Here is a 27,059-nt window from a genome sequence, read left to right on the forward strand (position 1 = left end):
TCCTATAGCTAAGATGTGATCTGTTTAACTCAACAGAGGGTTTCCAGGACTTGGGTGAATTTTAACCATTCTTTTTGACATGTCAGGCTGTGCAAAGCAATGAAATTCTGATTGCTGTGTGGTGAGATGACTGGATAGTGTTACAGTTCCCTCATTAAGAGGTACTGGAGTTAAACAGGGGGAGTTGAACTTTCCTCTGTATTAAAACAACAAGTGTGGGAGACGAGGAGAGCAAGCTGGAGTAAGGGAGTTCACCTTATAACAACAAAGACTTAACATGCAGTATATCAAGTCTCCTGAACTTTGTCCTGCTTGGTAGTTTATCAGACAACCAAGATGAATAAAATAGCAAAGAATGATTTAAATCTGTCCTGATTTCAATCTTTTGGGCTATTTTTCAGCTTAATTCTTTTTGTGTTCTATTATTTCATTGCTTTGTGTTCCCTCTCATCAAGAGATGTTCACAGTTTACACTAGGGCTCAAAATGCATGCAGATCCAATTAGTGGAATAAAACACAGTGAAAATGGGTGAGATGTAAGGCAGGAGTTTTGCTAACCTAATAACGATTTTTCCATTTTCCAGCATTGTAGCCAATTTACACTAAAAACAAAACACCGCTCAAATACTCTCCATTAATTGTTTTTGTTGATGTTAACAGTACCAAAGCACAGTTAAAAACCATGACAATATATCTGTTGCTTTTTGCAAACAGCAAAAAAAATTCATACCATCAAGATGTGAATAAACTTTATAAAATGAACAGGCATTTGCTATCAAATTTTACAGGAAGTCTGAATGAAAGTTGGAAGAGTGACATTTCAGTTCACAAAATGAACATCAGCATATTATGATTGTGGGGGGGTGGTTTCAGAAAAAGAAGACGACACCATAACAAATCACAAGACCAATGTTCAACCCTGAAGAATTACTTAGAAGTAATCATTCCAAAAATAGTTTACCCTGGGAAAAAACCAAATGATTGAAGTCTTGATGTTGAGGCAAAATCAAGACACTGAGAAACACTTCCGTCAATTACAGCTGAATGAAAGCAAGTCAAGGAAGATGATTATGCAATAAGTGAGCAATGGAACTGGTGAAACTTGGTTTCACAAGTAATCGTGTCCCATATTCTGTCCTACTGTCCTTGGGAACTGCAGCTCCTTCTTGCATTTCCTAGTCTTTCTTTCCCAGGTGCTCATGCTCTATTACAGCCATGCATGCACTGACCGGCTCCTTTATATGCATAGATTGACTAGATGGGTACATCATCTTGGCTGAGCTGTAACAGTTTTTTATTCAGAGACAGCACTTAATTCAAGGTTTTTAAGTATTTTTGCCAGGATAGGAAAGTGCAGAGTGGGATACTGCAGTTTATGCAGAGAAAATGTACACAGCAGTAGAGAAGGGAAAAGTACCTAGTTAAATTGCAGCGAATATGAGCTTCAAACACTGTCAAAGCTTGAACAAGGCACCAGTTTTCACGGTCAGGCTCTATGCCTTGCTGATGGGGCCTACAACAGTTAGCAGCTGCAAGGGTCGTCTTTTGCCATGGGATCTCGAACAACACACAGGGACTTCACATCTTTGTGTCTAAAATGTGCCATGGGGTTAGAAGCCAGTAACAGAGAGCTCATGAGCAGACTAGAGCACAATCTTGATCACATCTTCTCTTACAAGATAATAGAAAAATTTTGCTCAGTGCTTGGACTCACTGTTTCCTAAACAAGTTACTCACTTGTGGGTTAGATAGGCTGATGTCTGGGCCAGTAGCCAGAGTTTAAAGAGGAAGAAAGCAGTCATGCACTTAATTTTTCCTTCCTAAATTATCTGCTTTTTGATTTATCTTGGTAAGTGTTTCATTGTGGCAAATGTATGGCTCTCCAATTACTCAGCCTGGGCATGCAATGCTTCTTAAGAATGTAAATTACTTGGAGCAGGGACCTCATGTTTCTCTGTGGTGCCTAATACAATAGGTCATAAGTCTGGCTTCAACTTCTGGATACTACAGCAGCATAAATATTTAAATAAAATGTTACTCTGTTATCTTGTATATTTGAAGTTTGGCCCACGTATAAATGATCCTCTCAGCAGTCTGCAGAGTCTATACTGAGGAGGCAATTTTATATGCTTCTCCAACAAAACAAGAACGTATTCTCCATTGTCTTGGGTAACATCACCAGAAAAATTCATTGCAGGCACTTCCATATGCATTGTGTGACTGGACTTATCTCTGGTGTAACTAGGAAAAACAGACACAATTTTAGCCTGGATGTTTGACCTAGTAAATACTTATGACCTAACATAAACCCCAATTCAGCAAGGTAGTTAAGCACATACCTAAATACCCACAAGAATAAAGTCAGCCACACTTTTGAGTGTCTTGTTGAATCTGGGCCATACAGAAGCTGATCACATCAAGCAACTACCCACACCAAGTTTCCATAAAAGAAAATTGATTTCCAGAGTGTATTCCCTCAGGCTGTTAACACTGAAGAAGAGTGAGTGATAGAATTTCTGCTGCTGCTTCTTCTTGGACAGATGCTGTGCATGTACTTGCTTTCACTGAAGTATTTTCTCTCTGGTATTAAAAGTGATTTGGGAATTTTGGGAGTTAAACCATACTTTTGGTATGATTTAGCCCCTGAACTTTGAGAAACAGTCAAATGAGAATATCCTATTAAATACATTAAATATTGAAATAGATGAAAATTAGTAACAGGAAAGCCTGTTGGATTTGGTTGAACTTGGTGGCGTGTCTGTTCTTTAAATGGTTTTCTGGTCTGTGGACTAGTCCTGCTTTTTATGTATGGAGCCTACAGCTTCAAGGGTGAGGACACTGCTCTGGAATATAGAGGTCAGTTAGCCAGTGACTGGTCAGTATTTTGATGTGTGCTTTGTTGCACTACATTTGCTTAAGTTATCACTTACAGATGCTTCATGGATGTGATACAGAGGACTCTTCTCTATCTGTGGATCAACAATTTATCATACATTCAGAGATAAGTGGAACTTTGGGCCATAGCCTTTGAAATATTTTTAAGGTGACTAAAGTTCTCTCTTAAAGTACATTGAGTGCTATCTTGGGATTTATACTAGCACTATTGTTCCAGGGCAGGAGCACAGCAAAATCACTGCCTTTACTGAAACAATTATTCACAGTGCATTATAATATAGTCTGGTTGTGTGAAATTGTTAATTAAGAATGCCCTCTGGCTGAATTCTGTGATCAAATGCTATTGCAGTGTATATGATCAGAAGGATCGCCACTTTACTATTACTAGACACAGATACAAAAAATATTTTGACTCTTAGCCACGAAGGAATGAGAATGAATCCTCAGAACATTAAGTCTTCTGGAGATTAGTGCTGAGAGAAAACATCAGGTTTCTAAAATTATACTTTTTCTGACTCAGTTTAGTCTGATCTGCATTAATCCGCCCACCTTTGAAAGTGTCTCCAGTTAAACCTGCTGCTAGATCAGACCATAGAGCAATTCTAAGCTGCCATACAGCAGTACAGACAAACCCATGGTTACCAGGAATGCAACAGCACTATCATTGCTGTTTTATCTCCATTGTGATAGTGTCTATGGATACTATCATTATACTCTGTTTTAGCCAAGTACAGTAACATGGCAGTCCCTTCTCAACAGGGTTTAATCATCTAGTTAAAGCAATGATTTAATCTGTGTGTTGAAAGCAGTGATGATAGTAAAAGAAAAATAGGCTTGCATGGTTTCTTATGATATGCTATTTTTTATATATAACCCAGACATAAGAAGCTAAGAGATATTAATGACTCTTTAGATGGGACGACAGCTTCAGGGCCTTGATAACAAGTGACTTTGTGGATTATGTATAGTTGTAAATGACTGAGAGAGAAGGTGAAATGCTTGGGACATTAAAAATTGCAGGAAACACTCCTTTTCCACAGTTCTTCAGTGGAAGTTCTGTTGCTTGCATCTCCTTGGGTATCTCTAGAGTGGCCCAAGCCATATCTATGCCTTCAAACTCATGTCTGTGAACCAAGTCTCTTTTAAGTTACTCTTTTACCAAAATTTTCAGTATAGCAGTTTTTAATGTAAAACATAGCTGATCTCTTCAGACACCTAGAGGAACCAGAAGTATTTCCCCACTGGCAGACAAAATGGAGCTCATTCCTTACTTCCCTGGTCTTAAATCAAACCTGAAGGGCTTCATTTTGAATCTTCTTATTGACTCTCTGGTGTAGGGAGACTATTCCTCTGAGGAACTTTGTTTCTGTGTTGAGAACCAGTAGCTATCATCGACTTTGAGAAACAGCAGCTTGTAGAACCAGATGACTGTGAGGCTGACCAAGGACTTTGATCTCATCTTGTCAAATAGTGTTCATCTTTCTTATTATGAAACCTGAGCACATCACTTAGTTTCCCATTATACAGTTATGCAATGTTTTCTTAAGACTGTTATTTGAATCTTCCTCCGGGCTATGAATTGAAAGGTAAGGCAAAGGTAAGATTCGTTTCACAATTCCCAATGAACGTGAAGATTTCTGGACATGAAAAGTACTGGCCTCACATTTTTTGGCTGGGGACTCCTTAAACCAGATGGTATAGATTTTGTACCTAAGCTTATTCAGCGTTTACTGCTGGCTGCTATATTAGTCCTGGCAGCTGCTTGGAAACCTCCTATCCCCCTGAAAATTAACACCTGGTTTCAGAAATACTGAAGTATAAGTGATGGAAAAACTATCTAGCTTCCTAAGAAGAAAATTCATGCATTATTGAATGGAAATTTGTTAGCCCAGAAGTATCTCCTCTTCTAGAAGCAAAAGGTATATCTACTGAAAGAGGTAACTTTGTCTCATGGAAAAACAGTCTAAAAAATTAACAAATTCAAGTGTCTGCAAACACATTCAGATAAATAAATATTACTATGCATGGTTTAAGTGTTTGGAAACTAAGCAAGAACTTAAACAATGTTTTCAGACTTGGGCATCTATCTCCACAGACCTTAAGTAGTTCTTTGGTATTTTTGGTTCTGATAATTCTTACATCACCTGTTTGTTATTAAATATGTCTACAGGTATTTGGATTTAGGGTAACAGTTTGGTCCTAATATCTTAGAGTCAGTTAACATGTCTGCAAAGTGAGGACTGAGATTTCTGTATCAACTTTATTGCAGTTTTGTGATGCCTAGATACTTGTTTGTAAGGGTCTGATAAGTGCTACAGCCATCGATGTATGTGTGTGTGGGAAAAAAAGGACTAGATTTTACAAAAGGATTGAAGCACCTTCAATTTTGCTTATTTCAGAAGGAATTAAGAACTATTCTGGCTTCTTATTTATTGTAATTTTTAAATTGGAAACTTAGATCAGAATTAATTCCCCTCCAATTTTAGAAAATAATTAGATTTTACGTATGTGAATGTCTAAGGTGTCTCTTTGAAATCCCATTTCCCTAAAATCTACATATGCTCCCATGCCTGCACAAACAGTGTCTCACACACCTCAAGGCAGCCCTGACAAAAAATCACATGCAGTGAATGCCCAGCCCATAGAGCTCATGCCCCTGAGACCGCACAGACTTACAGACTCCTGCCTGTACGGTGTTGCCCCTGTTATATACTCCAGCATTTTTTTCAGCAGAATCTGCAGTTCAGGGGAATATGAGGTGAGGTAAGCTGTCATTGGTACCTTGAGGGTGGGAGAACTTCTTTTGTCCTCCTCCTTTCTTCTTTTCCCACCTGCCCATGATCAACTCTATACAACTCAGACTGTCTCTAGACAGAAATTTTGATAGTACAATATGCACTCCTGACACCTTTTTAGGCAGGTAATAGAGGATTGTTAAGTTGTTTGGCTCTCCACATCACTTTTTCTGAGTGTGGGGGTACCCAAGTGTGAGGCAGTGACTTAAATTTCCAGACCTTTACACAACTTGATTTTGAACTAATCACCTATTTTTGACTGTATGTCATTCAGTTAAGACCTCAGAGACTGAACATCACCATTAAATTGACATTGTCTTCAGTTTGCAAAATTTAATGTGGTCAAAATAATGTTTTAAACACACTTTCACACTACAAATCAAGCTTTTAGATAACCCGGTAGGAAAAACACATGCTTTTTCTTAATAGCTGCAATTGCTCCTCCAGCTGTGCAGTATGTCCACGCACTGATACAGGGGTTCGTGTTTGGCTCTGAGTCGGTTCACAGGAGAAGACATCCACATTCCTGAGTTGCACTGGAGTACACTGTTTTACCAAAATGTAGTTGAGCTGCACATATGAAAGCAGCAGAGAAGGCGGAGAGTGGTACAGTTTTGTAGCACGTATTTGCAAGAATGCCTTTCTAGCACTCTTGTCCTTGCACTCCTCTATGAACTATGCTTTCTGTTTTGGCTTTGACGTGTGAATGAGTGCTAGTACTCAGTCCATGTTTTCCTTGCCAAACATTTTACTGATCTCTGGAGTAAGTGGACAACTATTCATGTAGCTATTTAGGATTCTTTTTTTAACATTTGGCAGTCAATGGGAGAAGACATCTTGTAAAAGACAAGCTGTATTTATTTAACATATTACACAGTGAAGACAGTGGTTTACAAAGATAATAGATGCTAAGGTTGCAACTAATCCTACAGAATTCAGAAAATATTCTGATTCATTTGCAGACTGAAGCCTTTATTCAAATAACAAGAAAGATTTTTTGTATTTCAAATATCAACTTTATTGACAGGAAATGCAAGACATAAATGTTTATTAAACTTATATCTCACTAACTTCTGAGCACGTTGCTTTATAGAACTGTATCAACTGAAAAGGTCCAAGTCTCTGAGACACCAAATTAGATGTCATGGGCATTTTATGTCTGAAGTTGTATTTGTAGCTTTCATTGCTTGCATCAAAGAGGAAAATTCAAGCATATGAAAAGACTACTGGAAGTGATTAAAAACTACCCAATAAAATCTATTAATTTTTTCCCTTATGGAAGAGTTAAAAAGGGAGTAGAAAAGTTAGCCCTCCACAAAGTATCCCTATGCATAGGCATAGGGTGAGAACTTCACTAATAATTTTCAAATGCTTATTAAACTTTAAAGATTGGAGGAATATTTGGGATCACACGTTGCTCTTCATGTATTGAAAAACATAATAAAGTATTAAAATATCATTTAGATTTGGAAAAGGATCTATATGTTCTATCTGTGTGGAGCAATGGCTTTCAGGAAGCGTGCTAAGGAGAGGGTTTTCTGTTCATATGCGTGTAGATTTGTTGACCTGAACAGATAATAGACAAAACAGGGCTGACACTGGAAAAATTACATTTGTGATATTAATGCATGTATTTGGCTCCTCTTATTTATTATATGCCAGAATACAGATAATTCTGTATAAAACTGCATTTATCATTTAGTTATGCACATAGTAATTCATATTCCTGATAGGTTCAGTCAGAACTGTGTATAATACAGCACACTCATATATTGCAGACTTCAGGCTATCAGAGAAATGCTATAACTGGAAATCTGGAATAGAATCTTCCCAAAGACAAAACTCCCAACCCAATCTTGTGCAAAAGTTCCCATTTCATTGCTAAATTCAGTCTTATATATGTATGGAACAGCATCCCCAGGGGAACACAATCTAAATTAAAACTCTGGATCCAGACACTGATGCTAGGAGAATTCAGATCTCTCATATGTAAAGCTATACATAGAAAATATTTTCCCATTAATTTATGCTCAGACTTGTAGCCATCTACTTGGATGTTTAATTGTGTTGCTGTGCGATTGCACTATTGTTTCCTATTGGAATAAGGTAAAGTCAAATTTTGAAATGAAACTATTTCATGGAAGATTGAATAAATTTCTTACCTTTTGCTTGCCCCCTGACATCAAGCAACTCTTTGAGTGTCATGCAGCACAATTCTGAGCTCTGCTTAAAACCTGACAACAGATTACACAGTGGATACTGTCAAACAAAAAACATGGCAAAACAACAAACAAGCAAAAATAATTGTTTACAATTGCTGAAGTGCAGGACAGTGCCTGTGGATCAGACCCTGCATCCCTGATTGCCAACCAGTCTACTGGTTGTGCCAGTTGTGACAACCAGTCTACTTTGTGGTGAGTATATTTTTCTTGGGAGAATGATCCTCAGTAAATTTTGGGGCTGAAGACTTCATTCCCCACCTCCCAGAAGCATGACCCAGCCACCAGGCTGTGGACATGCAGAGACATCTATTATACTTCCCATTCTGCCTGTTGAAATACTGTCGCCACAGCAAACGCAGCATAATTCAGGAATAGAAAGAAAAAGCACAAGCAGCTGATGTTGTAGGTCAGTGGTAAGGACAGTCTCCAAGCACGGAGGAGATCCATAGCATGAGACTTGCAGGCACAGCTCTGGCCTGAGCCAACAAGCCAACTTTTGGATACGGCCCAGAGGATTATGCATGGTAGAGTTTGTCACCAACAGTAGGGATTGACTAGATCACCCTATATTTAGGGAGAAGAGAATTTAGCCATAGCTACTTGAGGTGTAGCATGCCTCTTGCTCTCAGACCCAAGACTAGGCCTTGCGTTATACTCACAGGTACAGATCTAGCCTACAAGATCGAAAAGGAGAGTCTTATTTTGAATGAACAACCAGATTCTGCTGTTTGGGTCTACTAAATGCAACTCATTCACAAATAACAGATTAAAAAAAAAAAAAATGATAACTATTTCAAATTGTCCTACATGCTGGCAATCACAAGGAAAAGCAGTATGGCTATGAGCTGTACATCAAGATACTGATACCTGTGGCTTCTTTATACAGTCATACATATTTTGGAACTGTATTTCAGGACCCTTGTAGCTAAGGGCAAATGAAGATTTGTTATTCACACATAGAATCCATGAGTGTAAGAATGGTGGCAGAAGGCAATTGGCAAATTTATTTTGCAAATATGAATCAATTTACTCCTTTGTAAAAAAAAAAAAAAAAAAAAAAGTAATAGACAAAACTAATTAAAATGCAATCCGGGTAATTATCAAAATCAGTGAGAGTTCTGAGTTCACAAGGCACCCAAATTGGATTAATCTGCTCAAAATATAATATTACAAAGAAACATTTAAAGTCTATGCATTTATGAACATGTGTTCTACGGTATAATTTTGTTTAATCTTCAGAGGCCTCTCAGAGGCCTCTAAATTTAATCTTAGACAAACTGGCAAACTTTTGCCTGACTAAGGAATGCCAAATAAAGCCTAAAAAGGGATTGTTAGGATCAGAACTACTCGTTGTTTCCAGCTGCTTTGTTCTGCACTGGTATTGTAAATATGTCATAAATTCAGCTTAATTGGAGAGTTAAGCTAGGTTTACAGCTGTTTTGCTTACTTGTAGCACTGCAAAACAGCTGAGCATGCCAATGAGTATGGGCTTTCAACCAAATGACATTTACACTAGAACCGCTCTCGAAAGAACTGTGTCTAGGTGCAGCTTTCCATATTCTTGCACGTTTTTTTTTCTCTTTCTCCCAATGGCTCTTTTCCAGGACACTTCGCACATATGAGTAGACCTAGTGATGTCACTACATCGTCAGATAAAAGTGAGAAGAATGCTAGAGAGATGCAAACACATCTTTCAAAACAGTAAATACCTTCAGACCAGTTTGAAAAACATGCTGGAAAAAAATATCCTGTTGTCAAGCGTAAGCATATTTTTATTTACTCTACAAGGCAGGGTAGTATTCAATAGGAATGTATTACTATTTAAAAATATCTGACAAAGCGCATACCTGCCAGGTTTTTAGACAAAGAGCTGCCTCTGAACAGCAATTTTATGTTTCCTTCTGTATTGTTCAATAGCAGCACTGAGTAGTTGGTTTGTATACGGGCAAAGTGCCATCAGTCAGGATGGTAACTAGAAGCAGTCTGAGGCTCCAAGGGAACTGTTTCACAGCACATCTGGAAGCTGGTGCATCACTGGTGCTGTTAAAGAGGCACAGCCCCTACCCAGGTAAAGGTACTTAAAAGCCCCCACAGAAACCTTATTTACCATTAAGAACATCACTGTAGACTGAAAAACCAAGCTTCATCTTTGCTAATATTCAGGCTAGGTAGTCTAAATACAAAATGCCTATCTGCAGTTCATGGGACAAAGGTGAGAGACCTTAGAGTTGGCTTCTGTTTTCCAGGTGTTCCAGCTAACATTACAATATGCTCTTTCAAAAAAATACTGCATTTGTGTTATGATTCACTCTGTGTTTTTCTGGGTTTACTTTTTTAACAACTGTATTTGTGCTGATGCAAGAAGTGAGACTTTCAGCTTAAAACAGACTTTTTTCTTAGCTTTGTGGTAGTTAAGTTACACTACGTAAGCTCAGGTAGGTAGCTCCAATGTGTCTAGAAAAATAGTATGGTACCTCCATTTATTAAACCAGTTCTACTAGCTACTGTGCTTCCACGAACATTTCCTGTTTTAACAACAGGCTTACACAGCAGTTTGGGGTAGACGAAGAAAAATCGATATGGCTTCTCTTGTCCACAGACAATACGATTATTCTTATGCTAAGGCTCCAATGCAGTTTTTCACAGCAGAGATCAGCATCTTGCCTCTGTGCAAGGCTGCAGCTACAGCTACTATCTTTTAGTTTTATTAACCTGAAGCATTATGCCCTCACTATTTTTCTTGGTGTCAAGCATTGTTTGAAGAAAGTGTGTTTGTTCTGTAGGAAAAGAAAAAGATTGTATCAGCAGTTGTTTATTTACAAAATTGTGGTCAAAGTTGCATTTATTTAAGCAATAGTTACTGGTGTCGGTTTACATTAGAAGAAGCATATACAGTATCTTTCACTTTGTAAACTACCACTTCCATTTAATAACATATGAAACTGCAAATGTTATCGTCCCCAGAACGCAAAATGAATCTAAGCTAATAAAAGAATTTTTAGCTTGATGGATAATTTATGTTTGAAGCCTCTTTTCATGCACTATATAGCAGGATATTTTAAAAAGCCTCAAACCTACATTCCTAAGAATAAAATTTGCAGTTAACTAGCCGAAAGGAAAAGGATTTAGTTATTCATACACTTCACCATATTCTCCGAAGAAGTATTTTTCCCTTGTCTACACTACAGCAGCAGAAATTTTTTAAAATTTATCTTTTTCATTTAGGTACATTCAGAAAGCTACTGATTCTCAATACAATCTGGAATAATTTCAGAAGTTTTTATATTTTGCTTATTATTCTTCTTTAAAAAAAAAGGTGTTTGCAAATTTTAAAAAAAGCATGACATAGAACCACATTCAGGAAGATTTCTGTGCATTCAAAAGGAATGTAAGCATTTCCGTAATGACAGAAAGAGTAATTTTGTCATTCTCCGGAATGTTTATTCTTTACCAATATAGAACTGCAATTAAAATTTTCAATCACTTTTTTTCTCCTTTTTCTCTTTTTGAAGACAAATGATTTTATGTCTGCTCGCTAAAGAAGGCTGAGCACTAAGGAAACATTTGTGGTAAACTGTTTGGCATAAACTACATTGCTTCATTCTCAGGTGACTGCATGTTCCTTTTGGCACTTAACCTCTTCACTTCTGAATATCTGTATGGAAAATATATTCTGATTACAGCCTATTCTGAATTACTCATATTTTATCTGAAATGTTCTTTTTCAAGTCCCTTATTGGCTATGATGGTAAAAGAAATACATAAAAAATACTTAATTTTTCCCTCTCACCTCTTCATGACTGCAGAATACGTGCCAACTTTGTGCACTAAGGACCACTCCTATTGTGTTAGAGGTGTATTCCATGCAGCTGAAAGCCAATATTTAAATTATTGCTCCACTATAGCTGCTATCCTTCTATCATGTTCACATATAACAGTAATATTATGGCTTGACTACCGTCACATGAAGTGAAATTTAAGCAGTCAGCAATCAGTTCCCCTCATCTGAAACCTAACCTGTCTGCCACTTTATTGGTTCTCTCTGAATTCAGTTGGCTTTAATCCATCATCAGGGCCACTGGGGCAAATTCCACAGTCAATGGGGAAAGTCAATGGGGAAAAAACCTGGTCCTTGTGGAAGGTGAAAGCTAACGTCTCTTCTAGTGAGACTAAAATGAGTTGCTGCCCTTCATGTGAAAAACAAAGTGAAGAAAAGGAATCAGGGTCAGGCCTTCTTGTGGTCAACACCTCTGAACTACCCTCCCTGATAATTTAAAAGTTGGCAGTTGAGTAATACGTATCCATCTATTAATCTCTCTTTGAGTTCTCTATTGGTGGCCACTAGTATTAAACAAGTTACTAGACCAGTTTTCAGTAAAGATCGCAGGGAATGTCATTGAGTGTTGCCCTTTCCTTTCTCCTCTGTTTGTAAGACACTTGCATAAAACATATTTTTGGAAGGTAGACAACAGGTTCTTTTCAGAATATCATTTAAGTTTGGGAAAGCTTCTCAGAGACAGTGGTCTTTTTGGCAGGTCTGGGTTAGCTGATTAGGGTAGAGGTACTGGAAGATCCTTCTGGCTTGGATGTGCTTGTGGAAAGCATGACATCTGCAAAGGATAACATTGTTCCTTCTGGAGTTTGGAGGAGGAAATATGACTGGCATTAAATGGGTGTAGTAGACTCAGGAGCAAAATGCAAAAAATGTAAAAATCTAAAAAAGTAATGAGAAAAGTTACACAAGCACAGGCAAAGTCTCTATCTGAAGTAATTATTTCTGGTGTTATTTATTCATCTTTATGGATTTCATTGGAAACACCTAAAATAAATAATTTTCTTTTACAGAATTAAATAAAGTATTGGACATATACATCAATGCCATCCTGCATTAAATTACTGAAAAAAAGAAAAACTGATACACCTTTAGTTGATGGCATGTCAAGTGCATGAGGAATATCTCTGAAGGTAAGAGCGATGGCTAAGCTGTGATTTATATGCCTTTACTTTTTTAATGAATGCAATCCCAACAGTTACGAGAGGGAGACAGTGTGTGGCCTGTGGAAGTCAACTGACTTTAGGCAGGCTCTTCACAGCTTGGTATACAGAGAGCTGATATATAGAATGTCCTGAAAAACGAAACTGAAGCATAAAATCAGCAGTCTGATTTTCAAACTTAATTTACGGCGTTTTGCATTTCCCGTTTTCACTATTCAACACCTGGCCTGAAAACAGATAGAAATAGTGCTAAATTAAAGAAAAAAAAATAAATTAAAAAGTAATTGATCATAGAGGCATCTTTCTTCTCCTCATGAAAATAAAAGGTGAATGCCAAACACACCTTTGAGGTTCCAGTATTTACTACTGCAACTAACTTATTGCCATTATACTAATAGTGACAGCCACAAGAGAAAAGTTTCTTGTTAAAATTGCCATTTTCACCTTCTGTTTCAAGCAAGAGATTTACTTAAGTTTCACAGAGGAGAGGAAGACATATAATTTGCTCCTTTGTAGTCTTTTTTTTCCTGTTTCTCTACAAAAGTATTCAACCACACCTGAATTATCATATATACAATAGAAGGAATATACAGATGTAACAGGAGAGTCAGTCTGTGTACTCCAACCACTATGATCAAACCTATCAACTACATTATAGAAGAGTTTACTTTTGCTGAATTGTTATGTTCTGGTTTAGAGATATCTTTTCATCACTGAAGACAACATCAAAAGATTTTAGGCTTTGACATTCACATCCCGGATAAGTTTCAAAGTCTTTCATCAACCCCTGAAACTGGATTAGCACCAAAAAGTATTTAACAGTCTCTATCTGACTAGAGAAGAAAACGAGCGACCTTTGGCTTAGCAAGAATCTATGAAACGTAATTATTAATTTCAAGACATCACACATTTAAAATGGAACTCTCCAGCATTCTTTGGGAAGGCTGACTCTAAAATTATTAACTGATGAAGAGTCTGACTGAAGACAATGTCAAAATCCAGAAACAAAATAATTAAACTAATAGTTACAAAGGACAGGCTGGGTGAGACAATTTAACAAGTTAAGACTGCTTTTCAATTAAGTTCCAAAAATTACCCTTGTTTCAACTTACAGTGTATTAGCGGAGTGGATAAAATTAGTCTTTAAATTAATCTCTTTCCTTGCAGAAATGGAGAACAAAATGTTTACTGGTTTGCAGTTCAGCAGTGATGGCCCCAAGACTGGCCTCTTTTTAGTCACTGAAGTGTATGGAATTGTTTTCAAGAAACCCATATAGTCTGTAAGCAAAACTGACAAAATAATGTAAATGAAATTGCCTTTACTCAAAAACATCACAAAGGTTGTTTATTTTCTTGAAGAAGACAGACCTGGATGGTGGCATTTTAGTTGCTGAATTTTTCTAGCTCTTATCGTCGGTATCAGATGATGTATTTAGTTCTGAAACACAGTTCGGTATTGCTGGAAAACTGGGAAGATTCTGTGTGGCAGATGAAGCCATGAAACACATGCAGTTCACAAAATGAACGAATGTATGCTTAAAAACTGCAATAGTTATAAAGCGAAAAACACGAAATTCTTGAAATACTATCTGTAAAGACAGTAACTGCTTGTAGAAAATGGATGCAAAACTCCTACAGCTCTTGAACAGGCAAAACATGAAAATGTGCTTATAAGGCACAGAATTGCCTTTTTTTATAAAGCTGCATGAGCATGACAAAATTAACAATTCCAGCTTTTCCAGAATTCATTTAAAATACATTTTGCATTATTCTTTTAGCTGTTTAAAATTTATTTCATAGTAGCATTATACCAGAACATTACAGATTCTAACAGGAGGACAGAAAAATATCATGTTCAAAATCAGAAACATAATGTGAGTTTGCAGGTTTCTATGATGTTCTAATGTAATCATTAATCCATGTGTTAATACAAATAAAATCATTTAAACAGTAGGGATTTTTAGGAAATTTAGTCATTTAGTTAACTTATAAAATCAGTTTTTCCATAGTAATGCATAATGTACAGCAATATATTTTTTTCTTGTCCTACAATATTCCTGTGTTAAAATTAAACTATTCAAAAATCATATATACAGAAATATTTACTGATAGAAATTAAAATATATATTAAAGGAGAAATTTTAGCTATTGAAATCAAGTTTGTTCAGTAAATCAGAAAATTTAACATTTTTACATTGAATCTCTTATCGATTACTTGCAGTAACTAATGTCATAATTTTCAAAACATAAGAAAAAAAGAAATCTGACAAATGACTAGATTTGAGATGGCACTTTAAATTATTATTTTCTGTGGCTAAAATCAAATACTAGCCTAGTAGGAATATAAAACTAACAGAACGGACAAAAGTTTACAAGTATCAGACTTAATAGTAGATTTTAGTATTCAGTCATTGTCTATATAGCAAGTACATGACTAAAGATATAGTTAGTCGCAACATCTGTCATTTTATGCAGATCACTGCACAGTTTCAAATTTGTAGATGCGTTTTAATAGTTTTAGACCTACAGCAGAGGTACTTTTGTAACTGATAGTTTGTAAAAAGCTTGCCCACACCAGTTCCCCATAGACAGTGTGGGACTCCAAGGCCCAATTCTCAGCTGCAGTAAGGTCCAATGGAGCTACTGATTTACCCCAGCTTGGAATCTGTTGTCATGCTGGATTATTGTTCCCAATGCAAGTTTCTATGTGCATATTATGGGCATTACAGTATATGACTCCATGTACCTCCTGAGTCACAGCCATTTAGTTAACTGAAAAAACAAATGTTTACTTCTAGCGGTGTTGCTGAGCTATTAACTATGATTACTATTAAACTGCAGAAAAAAATCCCTATGTTTGAGTGTGCTCATTCATTCACAGAGAAAAGTTAAGACCCTGATTTTAAGATCTGCATCGCTGTTGACAGTTAATGGCAAGTGACAGTCAAAGCTGAAAGAATAAAGCATGATTTTCAAATATCTGACAGAGTACGAAGAATTGGAGATCTTAAATTCTCTCCTGCTGTCAGACATCATACTGCTATTTGGACTATGTTTTTGTGCATACAGCAAAATAAACTAAAATACCAAAGCATACACATTTAAGAGCATACTTCAATAAAACCGATTCATATCTGAGTGCTGATAATTTTGAATATATTAAGCCAAAATATTTATCTTATTGATTTAACATTTAAATTTGCAAACATCTCATAGGCCAAAGAAAACAAAAAACTTAATAAATATGCTGAAAAACTCCATACCTCAGTATGAAATCCTGACCCCTTCTCCAACTAAGTACACACAGTCCAAATACACTGAGAATGCCAAGCTACAGGGGCCCCTCTGTGGGGAAACCTGTATTTCAGTCAGCAGCATCCGTCAGCTGAAACAGAAGTGTAGGGACAGATGCTAGAGAAAGGATGACACTTTAAAGTGGTGGCTGATTTCAGAATGAGCGTGTGTTTCTGTGTACAATTAAGTCAATGCCACATTTGTACTAATGCTGTATTTTATCCAGATTTATGTGCAGAACAGAACTATCACTCTAGGCTCATTTTAGTGTAGGTTTGTGGTGCTAATTAGGTTCCTAGTCCTGCAGTCCACCCAGACTAGGCCATTTGGTGTCACATCTCTCCGCAGGGTCACACAAGGCAATGAAGGAGAGAAGCAGCGTGTTGTACCACTCTCTCAGCTTCTGCAGCAAATAAATCCTATCACACCTGGGAGAGGATTGCCAACTTAAAATCCACAACTGTTGGCCTGAAGCTTGTTTAGTCAGGACCGTGCCAGTGCTGGTGCCTGTGACTGGTGCCATGTTCCCTCCATTCTGGGAAACCTCTGCCTGTGGCAGTGGCCAGATGTGAAGTCTAAGTAAAGACAGTCAGGAAACCGCCACGTCCATTTTCTTTCTTGTGGATTAAAAAAAGCCCGGGTGGAGGTTTGGGTAACTTGTTAAAGCCCGAGCTAAACCTGCATTTCAGTCAGCTTACAAGGGAAGCAGTTTGACACATCGTTGCTTGCGAGGGGAGCGACTGTCAACGTGTCCACCTGGGGCCCGTTTACAAATTCAGCATCAGCTCGGGCAGCTCCTCTCACCCCACGTCCGCAACCCCGGCAGTGGGACTGTGACTTTTAAGCCGGCAACCCCTGTCGTTGCGACGTGACAGCTTCCCCCTGAAGGCAGCGGCTGGGGACGGGGGCCGGGCCCAGCGCGCCCGCGGGGCTCGGGAGAGCGGCGGGGCTGGGACCGCTGCTGGCGGTGCGCGGGGAGGTGGGACGGTGCCTCTTGCCCTCTCAGCTTTCCCCGCAGCGGCCCGGCCGCTCGGGGCCAGAGGCGCCGGACGCCTCTCCCGTAACGCCTGCGATTTCTTGCGGTTTCCAGGGAAACGCCTCCGCGCCGCTGCCGGGGCCGGTGGGGCGGGGAGGGGCGGGGCCGGGGGACGGGGCGGGGCGCGGAGCGCTGGTGGCCCCTGCGCGCTCCTCGGGGGCGGTGCCGCCCGCGGCCGTTGGGAAGTGCGTCACGGCGGGCGCGCGGCTGCGCTAGGGCGGCGGATTCGAACGGCGGAGGGCGGTCGGGAGCCATTGAGGCCCGTTCGCGGCGGCCTCAGCGGGAGAAAGAGGAAGAGGAGGATGAAGCGCACGGCGCCTCGCAGCACGTTGCGGAAAATAATCAAGAAGCACAAGCCTCACTTACGCCTGGCGGCGAACGCCGACCTGCTGGTGAGGAAGGAGAGGGGCGGGCGCCGAGTGTGCGGCCTGGAGGTGGGTGCGGGCCGCTCCGCCCCTCAGCGCTGGCCCCGAAGTCTCCCGCCTGCCCCAAGCCGTCGGCTGCGGTCCCCGGCAGCTCGGGGAGCGCGGTGAGCTCGAGGGCTGCATCCTCCATCACCACGGTGCTCCCCTGGGGAGCCTGGGCTCATAGCGCAGGGAGGGAGCAGTTGTGCTGTTGGCGACGGCAGGTGGCTGTAGCAGTCCCGATTCCCTGAGGGCAGGTGTCCCTAAATTGGGACATTTAGTCGCGGAATGTTTTATTGCTTAAAATACATGAACGAGTGGATTGTGCGCATTGGGGCACTTTGGAGTTTCTGAGTGTAATGGGATGGATGTCAGGTTATTTGTAATGTTTCTGCATGCAGAAAGGAGGCAAAGTTTGTGGGGAGAGCAACAATTGATTTGACCAATAAAATACTAGTAAGTAGTGAATGCAGGTTTCTGCTTTGCTGATGGCTACTGTTCTGTGAGTTTCTGGTGGTGAGTTTGGGGATTTAGGGACAGGCTGATGCATAAATATTGTGTTGCTATATGTACACACTGCTGTTCAAATAATTTGATGTAGATGGACTGAGAAACAGTAATTTGGATGATGTGGCTGATGTTGTTTATGTGGAGCAATTTGAGTGGACCGATATAAATAACTGAATTGTGATGAAGAAGTTGCTAAGATGTTAAGGCATCTTGAATGATTATACTTTTGTAGAAGGCCATCTAAGTAATTTCTCACCATAACTAAGGAATGACAAGTCTTGTTAGTAATCTAATGAGAATAAGGCGTTGGGATCCTGTTCATGGTTTAAAAACACCTTCAATAAAGGCGTAGGGATAACAGATCCATTAAACAAGTTGCAAAAGCTGAGGCCAACAAGGCCAGATTCCTTCTGATCTGCAATAAGGGATTTGTAGCACAGGAGGAGTTTGTCTCACCAAGACATCACTTGACTATAACAAGGAAACCTGACCTTGAGATAACTTGTGGTAGCTGCCATGTTGAAAAAAAGTTGTGTGTATATATATATATATATATATATATATATTTGTATGTGTGTGTGTGTGTGCATTAAAAAAAATACTATTTGAAGTGAATGAACAGGCTTAACTTGCTTGACTGTCATGCCCTCTTATTTTAATATGCATGTGATTCTCAAAGCCTTAATTCATACTGTGTATTAGTATGGTCCCTGACCTGAATTATATGTTTCCATGTTTCATATGCATATAAAAGTTCTGTCTTTAAGTGTCTTGAAGGTTGGTATCTGGATATATGAAGTTAAATGTAAATATACAAAACTTAAAAACATATAGTGAGATAAATGTGAATGAATATGGTAATTACGTGAGAAGATTTAGATTTGAATATAAACAGTACATATTTTTTTGATCGGTCTAATTAAAAACGTGATATCTTCCTACTGCTTTTGCTGTCTTTTGAGTATTTTATGGACTGAGGACCTGGCCTCTTGCTGTTCATGCTCTCGCCAAATCAGAGCTTACTCAGCAGAATGCGGTAGTCAACTAATCAAATTCACACAATCACTAATAAATATTTTTATAATTGTTAGCAACAGTTGGTCTGTGTTTCTATGGTCATGTTCATTTAGCTTTGAGGTAGTGTAGCTGTTCAAAAAGGAGTAAGTGGGACAGCCCTCCAAATCTTGGCTGTTGGTTCCCATCTCTTCCTCACCCTGGCACTAGTGTTCAGACAATCAATGAATTGAATTGACTGAAACTAGTGAGGAACAGCATTCTGGACTAGCTTAAAATGTGGCTATGCAAATACTCATTACAACACAAAGGATGAGATGAGAATGAGTTTTAATAATGTGGAAGTTTAGATTATCTCTTCTGGTGATGCCAAATTCAATGGCCTTCAATGTTAGAAGGCTTTGCTTTTTTACTTTACCCTTTAACGGGATAGTGATTGTCGATTATATTCTTCAAGTAGGTATGTGGCTAACAGCTCTTTTTATTTCAATGAGTATATAATCAACACAGCTGGAGTTTTTCTTTAATAAAAAGGGGGGGGAGTTTAATCCTGTAGTTAGACAAGTAACAAGTTTTGAGAGTATTGTTTTTAGTGTATTTTATTCCCTATGAACCTTTTAAGATTTATTAGATTGCATACTTTAGAAATTCATATAGTAGCTATCTTAACAAGATGAAACCGTGTACATTTTAAGTACAGTGCTTGTGTCTTCTGCAGGCAAATATGAGAATTGGCTAGTTCCTTTTCTGGCCTGTCTTCCTAGATGATCCATGCTTTATGTTTCATTTTGCCAGTCCAGTGAGGAGGCCTGCCTGCCTGGCTTATGATCAGATTGTTTTCATTTTCCTGACCTTCAGTGGTTATTTTTCCTTGATAAACCAATGTCTTCTCATGGGATTGTTTGTACGATTTTGAAAAACATAAGAATTCAGAAACTTTTGTTAAATACCCGAATAGGGTTTCTTCACTTTGCAGATTCTTTTGATCATGTCTCTTTTTGAAATCTTTTTGACATTGGCAGAACCTGTTTCATAAGATCTTTCTCTGTGCACAGTCTAGTGAATTTCATCAAAGTTTCTCAAGAAGCTGTTTTTTTTGAAGGAGCGTGATAATACCTTTCAGTGAAGAGATAGGAATAGTGTTTAATGTTTTTCCAATGCTCTTAAAATTCAGTTATGTCCCGTTTTGAAAATAAGGAAAGACTATAGTACTGAAGTTCAGGTATTAACCTCCTAATGGTCTGAGAACAAAAAGCAGCAAACTTTGTTCTAGCTTGAAAATACAGAAGAAAAGCAGGAATCCAGTTTTATGCTAGAAGTTCTGGTTTGTATTTACATTGCAGAAAAAGCTTAAAGTATTGCATTGAATGACCCCTTTTTTCTTTGTTATTGGCATAGAATGGTAAGTATACACGGAAGGCAAAATATCAGTCTAAGGAATTGTTCTGAAGTTAAGGCAGCAAAACAAAATTACAGAGCTTGTCTCTACTGTTCATTAGTCCTGTTGAACAGGTGTGTGGAAGTTGCTCTGCAAGCAATGTCATGGGTTTTTATATACATCTTTTAAACTTTACAACCTTTCTTTGATAGGAAATAATCATCCTGATTTGTAAGATGGTTTTCACTAGTAGTTCAAGACTTTTATATAGAGGGACAATAATCTAATACATACTAAAAGAAAGTCTTTAAACAAATGTGATATCACTTGGGTACTTGTCAGTCACTGTCACCTTCATGGTATTCAGTCATTCTGCCTATTATTAGCCTTTCTCAATTGCCTTGAATAATCTGGATTATTTATTAACCTGTGCTCTATTGTGCAGTGTTCTGATTTTCAGTTATATGACACTGTTTAATTCTATATGAGATTAGAAGAAGCTTCTCAATATGTAGCAATTCACTTTGAAAACAGGGAAATAAAGGTACAGTGATTCTGAGAGAAGATGCAGTTTTTAAAGGCAGTTTTAAAATTAATGCTTTTAGGTATCTCAGTAGGAGGACTTCCAAGTATGGAGGATTTTGTTCCGCCTCCTGCTTCTCCCCAGGTTTTCAGAAATCTAACCTCCATGTTAAGTCTGATAATGAGAGTTCTAATGTTTAACACTATTTGAGTGCTACTGCTTGATTCTGTTGGAGATTATTTCTGTGTATCTAAAGACTAATTTAAAAATGGCTTTGATGTTTTGATAAATAAATCTGTGAGAACATCTGTTTTTTTAATGTAGTAGATACTTCCAAACAATGCCAAGTATTTTATAAATTTATCTGTTGCATGCTAACTTCATTTAGTTCAGGAGATTTAAAAAAACCCCTAAATTTCTTGTCATGTGCACATTGAAATGCCTGTCCTTTTAACAGATACTTTGTGCTGCAAACTCACTGCCAAAGGATTTCCTATAAACTCTAACTTGTAACTTTCCTTGTTATATCTTTATAGGCTTTGCAGATTAGGTATGGCAGAGTAAGTGTATCACCTAATTCTTATAAGTAAAATTTTCATATATTTCAGTAATATTTTTCTGAGCTCTTGATTGAAAAAAGTATATTTTTTACAACAAAGTTAATATTCTTTGAAAGCTGAATTTACAGAAGGTGCAGTTACCGATTTTCAGACTGGACTACTAAAATAGTTCACATAGTGTCTATATAGTGCAAGATGTTTGTATTATGGGTCCCTTATTAGACAAGGGTGCTTTAGTTGGCAGTTTTTAGTACAAATTGGAGCAATTCCTTGCCTGCTGAAATTTTTGCTACTTCTGTACTAGCAGAGCAGCATTCTGTATTTAGCAGAATACTGCCCTAACAGTTCTTTTTGCGTAAAAAGGTTAAGTGAATGATGTGCTAGGAAAAAAATGGATGTAACCTCCTGACAGTGGAGAATTTCTTGTTCTGGAGAAATTAATGTCAATGCTTCTTTGCACTGGAAAGGGGCAGAAGTCCTTGAACTTGTCTGTGGTCCATTTGGTGATAAGGCAGAGCTGAATTTGCTGTTCATTAAAAGTCTATTGTAGTCACTGCAAGCTAGCTACATTTACTAATAAGCAAAAAGGCTCCTTAATCTCTGATTTTTATATTTAGATTTTATTATTAAAAAAACTAAGAAAAATCAGATTTGATTTCTCTTAGATCTCTTGTGTGAGCATTTCTAGAGCACTTTTATGATTTAATTATGCTAAATTGAAACTATGTTTACAGGAGTCTTGCAGTAAGGAATGTCTTTGGAATTTATTAAGACTTGAACAAGAGGTGCTTTGTTTTCCTGAGAACACCTTTCAGGAATTTGGAAGCAGTCTAATACGTGAATCCGCTGTCTCAGACAATGAACCTCTAAAAAAACAAACTGTGCATAACAGTTTGAATCCTTCTTGATTTTTTTTTTTTTTCCCTTCCCTCTCTTAAAGGTGCATTTGAGTTTCTTACTGTTTCTCCATCGGCTAGCAGAAGAAGCCAGGACAAATGCTTTCGAGAACAAAAGTAGAATAATTAAACCAGAGCACATTATAGCTGCAGCAAAGGTAATAAAGCATTTTTAGTGTTTTTTGTTTAAGGTAAAATGTATTATGATAGCATATACAAAATTTTTCTGTGTTAGCATTGATATTTTTTTTTATTTATAATCCAAAACCTGCAGAAACGTATTGTTCTTTAGTCCATTGTAGGCTTCATTCAATTTTAGCAAGACATCAAATTAACTCTTCTTGGCCTATTAAATTTAGCCTTATTTTTCTTGGCTATTCAGTATTTAAATTCATAGTTTCAATATGTAGGTAAATCTACACAATAGTCTACCAGCAAGCATCATTGGGCTGAAAGCCCAGGGAACAGGAACAAATTCCGAAGCTGAAGGATCTTTATTTCAGATGGTACTATAGCAAGGAAGCATGGTCTCTTAACTTCAGTAATCTAAATGAAGCTTATGGAACAGGTGAGAAATAGTTCAGAGAGGTTTAAATATCTTACACCTTCTGTTCTTACCTGCTTAGCCTGAAAGATGTCTGAAGTGGATTCTTGCAGGATTGTGTGGATACTACTTGAACAAACAGATACTTTGTGGGATGTTGTGTTCCCCAAGGAAAGAACTAAGGGAGAATTAAACTGTGGATTGCTGTGTGGGTAGTTCAGCGTAACAAAAATTGCTGTATGAATGTCTGTGAAGGAGGAATCCTCTACATTACAGAGAATGATGAGCTTTGTGTACATGCAAAAGAAGGGAAGGAGGAAGGTATTATTCAGCTTTCTCTCTCTGGAAAGAGAGTAGTGTCAAAATATGAGTGAAATCCTTTTGTGTTCCGTAGCTCACTTCACTCACTACGATATGTCTGCTTTACCTACGTTTCATGAAGGATCTCAGTCTCTTTAATCTGTTATCTGTTCAACCACCCGCTGTTGCTGGGCAAATTGGAAGAACAAAACTCAGTGTTATCTGATATTTGGGTCCTGTGGCTTCTGTTTATCTTCAGTATTTTTTTTCCTATGGTGAAATGTTTAGTTTTATACTTTCTATTACTATAGTAACAGAAACACATACAGGATGTGTAGGGTAGCCAAGTGAATGTTACAGTTGGAATCTTATGCATTTGTAATTTCTTTTTAACTGCAATCTTAACATTATTTGAACATTTTTGTGCTCCATTTATTTTTTTTTAAGATGAGAAGAAAGGAAAATCTGCCTGTATGTTAATAATGTTAACACTTAAATGGTCCCGTTTGGGCTTTGAAGTTCATTTTTCAACTTAAACTCCAAACCAAAAAATGTCCTTCCAAGGGTCTGGGCACTCTTGATATAGAAAGAAATAAGGTATTGCAAACAAAAATAGAGCATAGTAGCTGTATAACTGCAAATATATTTTTTTTTTTTCTTCTTTTTGTCTAGGCCTAATGGGGTATGAGCGTCAAGAAATCTGCTGAGGGCTTGAGAGTGCTGTTGCTATTTCTTAGCATTTATTTTTAAAATAAGCCCTTTATTTTATAGACTTATTGTTTTTGAAGGTTCTTGTTTAGAAACAATACTTTCTAGTATGGCATTTATGCTTTTGCTTTATTTCTAACCTTTTCCCTAGACTTTTACCCTTGGCGACTCTACTCTAGGAAACCAATTGTTTGGCTAGTTGAACCTTTGGTCTGAGTAGCCTAGTGTTTTGGATCTCTAACTGCTGCCTGGATTGTAGTGACAAAAGCAGTGATAAATATACTTTTTTCTTTTTTTTGCAGGTTATTTTAAAGAAAAGCAGAGGCTAAAAAACAGACCACTGGAAATTCAAAACATTTTTCTGCATTTTCTTACTAACATGAGATCCTGTGAGCCAACTTTTGCACTTCTGGAAGTATTTAGTTTCACTGTCTGTCTCCTGACTCTGAGTATCTTGCTGTTTATGGGGGAAAAAAAAAAAAAAATCTTAAAATGTATTTTTTCATCCACTTCATGTGTAATTTTAATCTGTCTCACTTGTAATTTAAGTCTTTTGATGTACCTTATTTCTTCTGTAATAAAGGAGGAATGCCTATACCATAGTCAGTCTTCAGGTATGACATGTAATTTCATATTAGAAGTGTCAAACTTTTAAAGGAGGGCGGTAATAAAAATGCAGGTTTCACTGAATTCGTTATAGGTTATGCAGTTCAAAGCAGATTTACTAGCTAAACAAAATCTTGGCTTTTAAATCAATTGCTGTAGAAACTACTGTATTAAAGATCTTGGCTTCAATTTATTTATAAATGTCTTAATATTTCTAAAAGACTTTGAAAAGTAGGCTAAAACTTCTGCATTCTGGGGAAAGAATGCATATTTTTAAGTCATGCTTTGAACTGTTAAGCTGGCCTGTTGTTTGATGTGGTACATGAGACAAGTTGGTGGTCTCTAATTCAGTTGGTGTGGACAGATGCACATTATGGAAAAGAAGAGATCTGGCACAGTGGATGTTTTTGAAGTTAGGTCCCTTACAAATAGTGAAGATAAGCTGGCATGAGTGCCAAGCTACTTTCTCTTTGCTTGTGAGTGTCATTCTAATGTGTCAGAAGTCTGGAAGAGTACATTATATTAAAATATCTCTTTAAATTAAAATCGTATTCTGTTCTTAATCTGACATTTTTAAACAACTGCTGAACACTTTGCTTAATAAATCTTTAAATCAAGATATAGTTAAACCTCAAAGTTTGAGCTAATAATAAAGTTTTGTGGAACATGTGGTTGCTGATCCTTCATATGCCTAGTGAGCTGTCCTTAAAATAAAGAATGTTTAAAAGCATTGTGTATTGAGTAGTTGAATTTTGTTTGACATGTTACTGAGGATATTCTAGAAACTTGGCAAAAATAATTGCATTTTATAAATATTTTTGTAGTCTAAGGAAACTGAAGCAATGCCAGAACTTCAAATTTCATACCGTGTCCATGTACTTTTTAAAATCCTGTACAACCTGTGAAAAGTCATCCTTTTACAGTATGCAGAAAGGATGTATCTTCTGCTTCACTTAACTCATAGCTCTTCAGTCTGTTTCTTGTAAGGTTGACTAGATTCCTTATTCTGCATGTTCTTCTCTTACTCCTTTGGAATCCACAAAGAAAGCTGAGAACATACGTGTGTAGAGGATATTTGGACTTACTGATCTGAAGTACGTTCTCAGGAATAAAGGAGATCTGACTAGATATTTATATTTTTCTTTGTAATTACTGTCTGCAACACTAGATTTTCCTTTGCTGGAAATGTTTTATCTTGATTTTTCCCTGAAATATTTTCTTACAGTCTTGTATAACCACATTACTTTCCTCATTATACAGCCGTTTGAGTGCTGTAGCTTTTGGAACTTGCTTTGATGTCCATTTTAACTTTCTTTTTTTGACTTACCTGGGAGAAAGATCCACTCTGAACTTAGTGGAGTGTTTGCATGTAGTAGATGGATGATCATTGGGGTAGGGAGGCAAGAAAGGGTTCAAGTCGGCCACCAGTGTACTTTTTGAGATATTTTATACAATGTTACTGGCCTGTATTCATGGTTAAGAACGTGCCTTTTTTTAATATGGTAGGAAAGGGATTTTTCTATAAACCCTGAGAAGTTTGAGTCAGGATGTGTCCTGTCACTGGATTGCTGGTACTTTGTGAGCGTTTCATGATAGCAGAAGCAGGCAGGTATTCAGAAGACCTGAATAGCATGGTAAGTATTCAGGTTTCCCTCTTAAAATTTAAATGCTTACTGAAAATTAAGGTAGTTGATATAGTGTGGTTAAGCATTCAGAAATAACCAATGCTATTATATTTCTCTAGTGTCGTCTTCTTGAGTGTTCACCATAAGGTTAATTATATTCATATTTGGCAGCTCCTCTGTACTCCATGTATATAGGTAAGGTCTCTTCTTCCAATTAATATAACCTTGGTGGATATACTAATAATCTATTTTGTTGTTGAATCTCTATTTAATGACAAACATCAAAACATGTTGTTCTAGAATATTTCTTTTTAAAATAAATCTGTGGTAGAAGGCCTAATGAAGTAGGGCCCTCATTTGAATTCCTGTGTTGATTCTCTGCCATTAGGAGGAAAAAGACAAGGATTATTGAGGGAAGAGTCGTGCTGATGCACTAATAAGGTGTCTCTTCTACTCAACTGTTTTCATGAAACCTTGAGAAATTTACCGTTCAGAAATAATTGAGACTATTGTCTCACCATTGAATTTTCTCTGGTTTTAAAGGTAAGATTCAAGAGATCTTGGGAAGGAGAGGTGTTCAGACAATGCCATTATGATTCTTCATTTCCACAGGAAAACAGGTTAGAAGTTCTTAAAAAATAAAAGCACACTGCAACATTGTCCAGTTTTTGCATTTTCTTTCTTCTCTTTGCAGCTTTTTCAGTATTTTGTTTCATGTCCTACCTTGTCCTTTCACTGTGACCATTAGTGAAAG

General features: G+C 37.6%; 1 protein-coding gene and 1 long non-coding RNA gene across 4 annotated transcripts in view; one reads left to right on the top strand and one right to left on the bottom strand.

The window, feature by feature from the left end:
* Positions 1-17,268, bottom strand: part of LOC110362599 (uncharacterized) — a 65,948-nt gene extending 48,680 nt beyond the window's left edge. For both annotated transcript variants that reach the window (XR_010471354.1, XR_010471355.1), the window contains exons 1-2: positions 16,171-17,268; positions 7,853-7,924 (exon numbers count right to left, since the gene is read on the bottom strand). This is a non-coding gene — a long non-coding RNA (uncharacterized LOC110362599). The remainder of the gene's footprint in view (positions 1-7,852; positions 7,925-16,170) is intronic.
* Positions 17,269-17,387: 119 nt separating this feature from the next.
* Positions 17,388-25,410, top strand: CENPW (centromere protein W). Of its 2 annotated transcripts, none has more exons than XM_065056863.1 (3): positions 17,388-17,671; positions 22,567-22,680; positions 24,377-25,410. In XM_065056863.1, exons 1-3 carry the CDS (start codon positions 17,540-17,542, stop codon positions 24,401-24,403), a joined length of 273 nt encoding a protein of 90 aa, XP_064912935.1. In that variant the 5' UTR covers positions 17,388-17,539; the 3' UTR covers positions 24,404-25,410. The 2 variants fall into 2 exon arrangements, with proteins under 2 accessions (XP_064912935.1, XP_021150127.2); XM_021294452.2 differs by having other exon boundaries at positions 17,390-17,629.
* The last annotated feature ends 1,649 nt before the right edge of the window (positions 25,411-27,059 follow it).

This window comes from Columba livia, chromosome 3 (genome assembly GCF_036013475.1).
Source record: "Columba livia isolate bColLiv1 breed racing homer chromosome 3, bColLiv1.pat.W.v2, whole genome shotgun sequence".
Lineage (NCBI taxonomy): Eukaryota > Metazoa > Chordata > Aves > Columbiformes > Columbidae > Columba > Columba livia.

What these genes read in the sequence shown, in the direction of transcription:
- CENPW (XM_065056863.1), top strand. Translation starts at nt 17,540, where the DNA reads ATGAAGCGCACGGCGCCTCGCAGCACGTTGCGGAAAATAATCAAGAAG. An exon ending in GCCGAGTGTGCGGCCTGGAG is followed by an intron (nt 17,672 to 22,566) that starts GTGGGTGCGGGC and finishes CCTCTCTTAAAG; the next exon opens with GTGCATTTGAGTTTCTTACT. An exon ending in ACATTATAGCTGCAGCAAAG is followed by an intron (nt 22,681 to 24,376) that starts GTAATAAAGCAT and finishes TTTTTTTTGCAG; the next exon opens with GTTATTTTAAAGAAAAGCAG.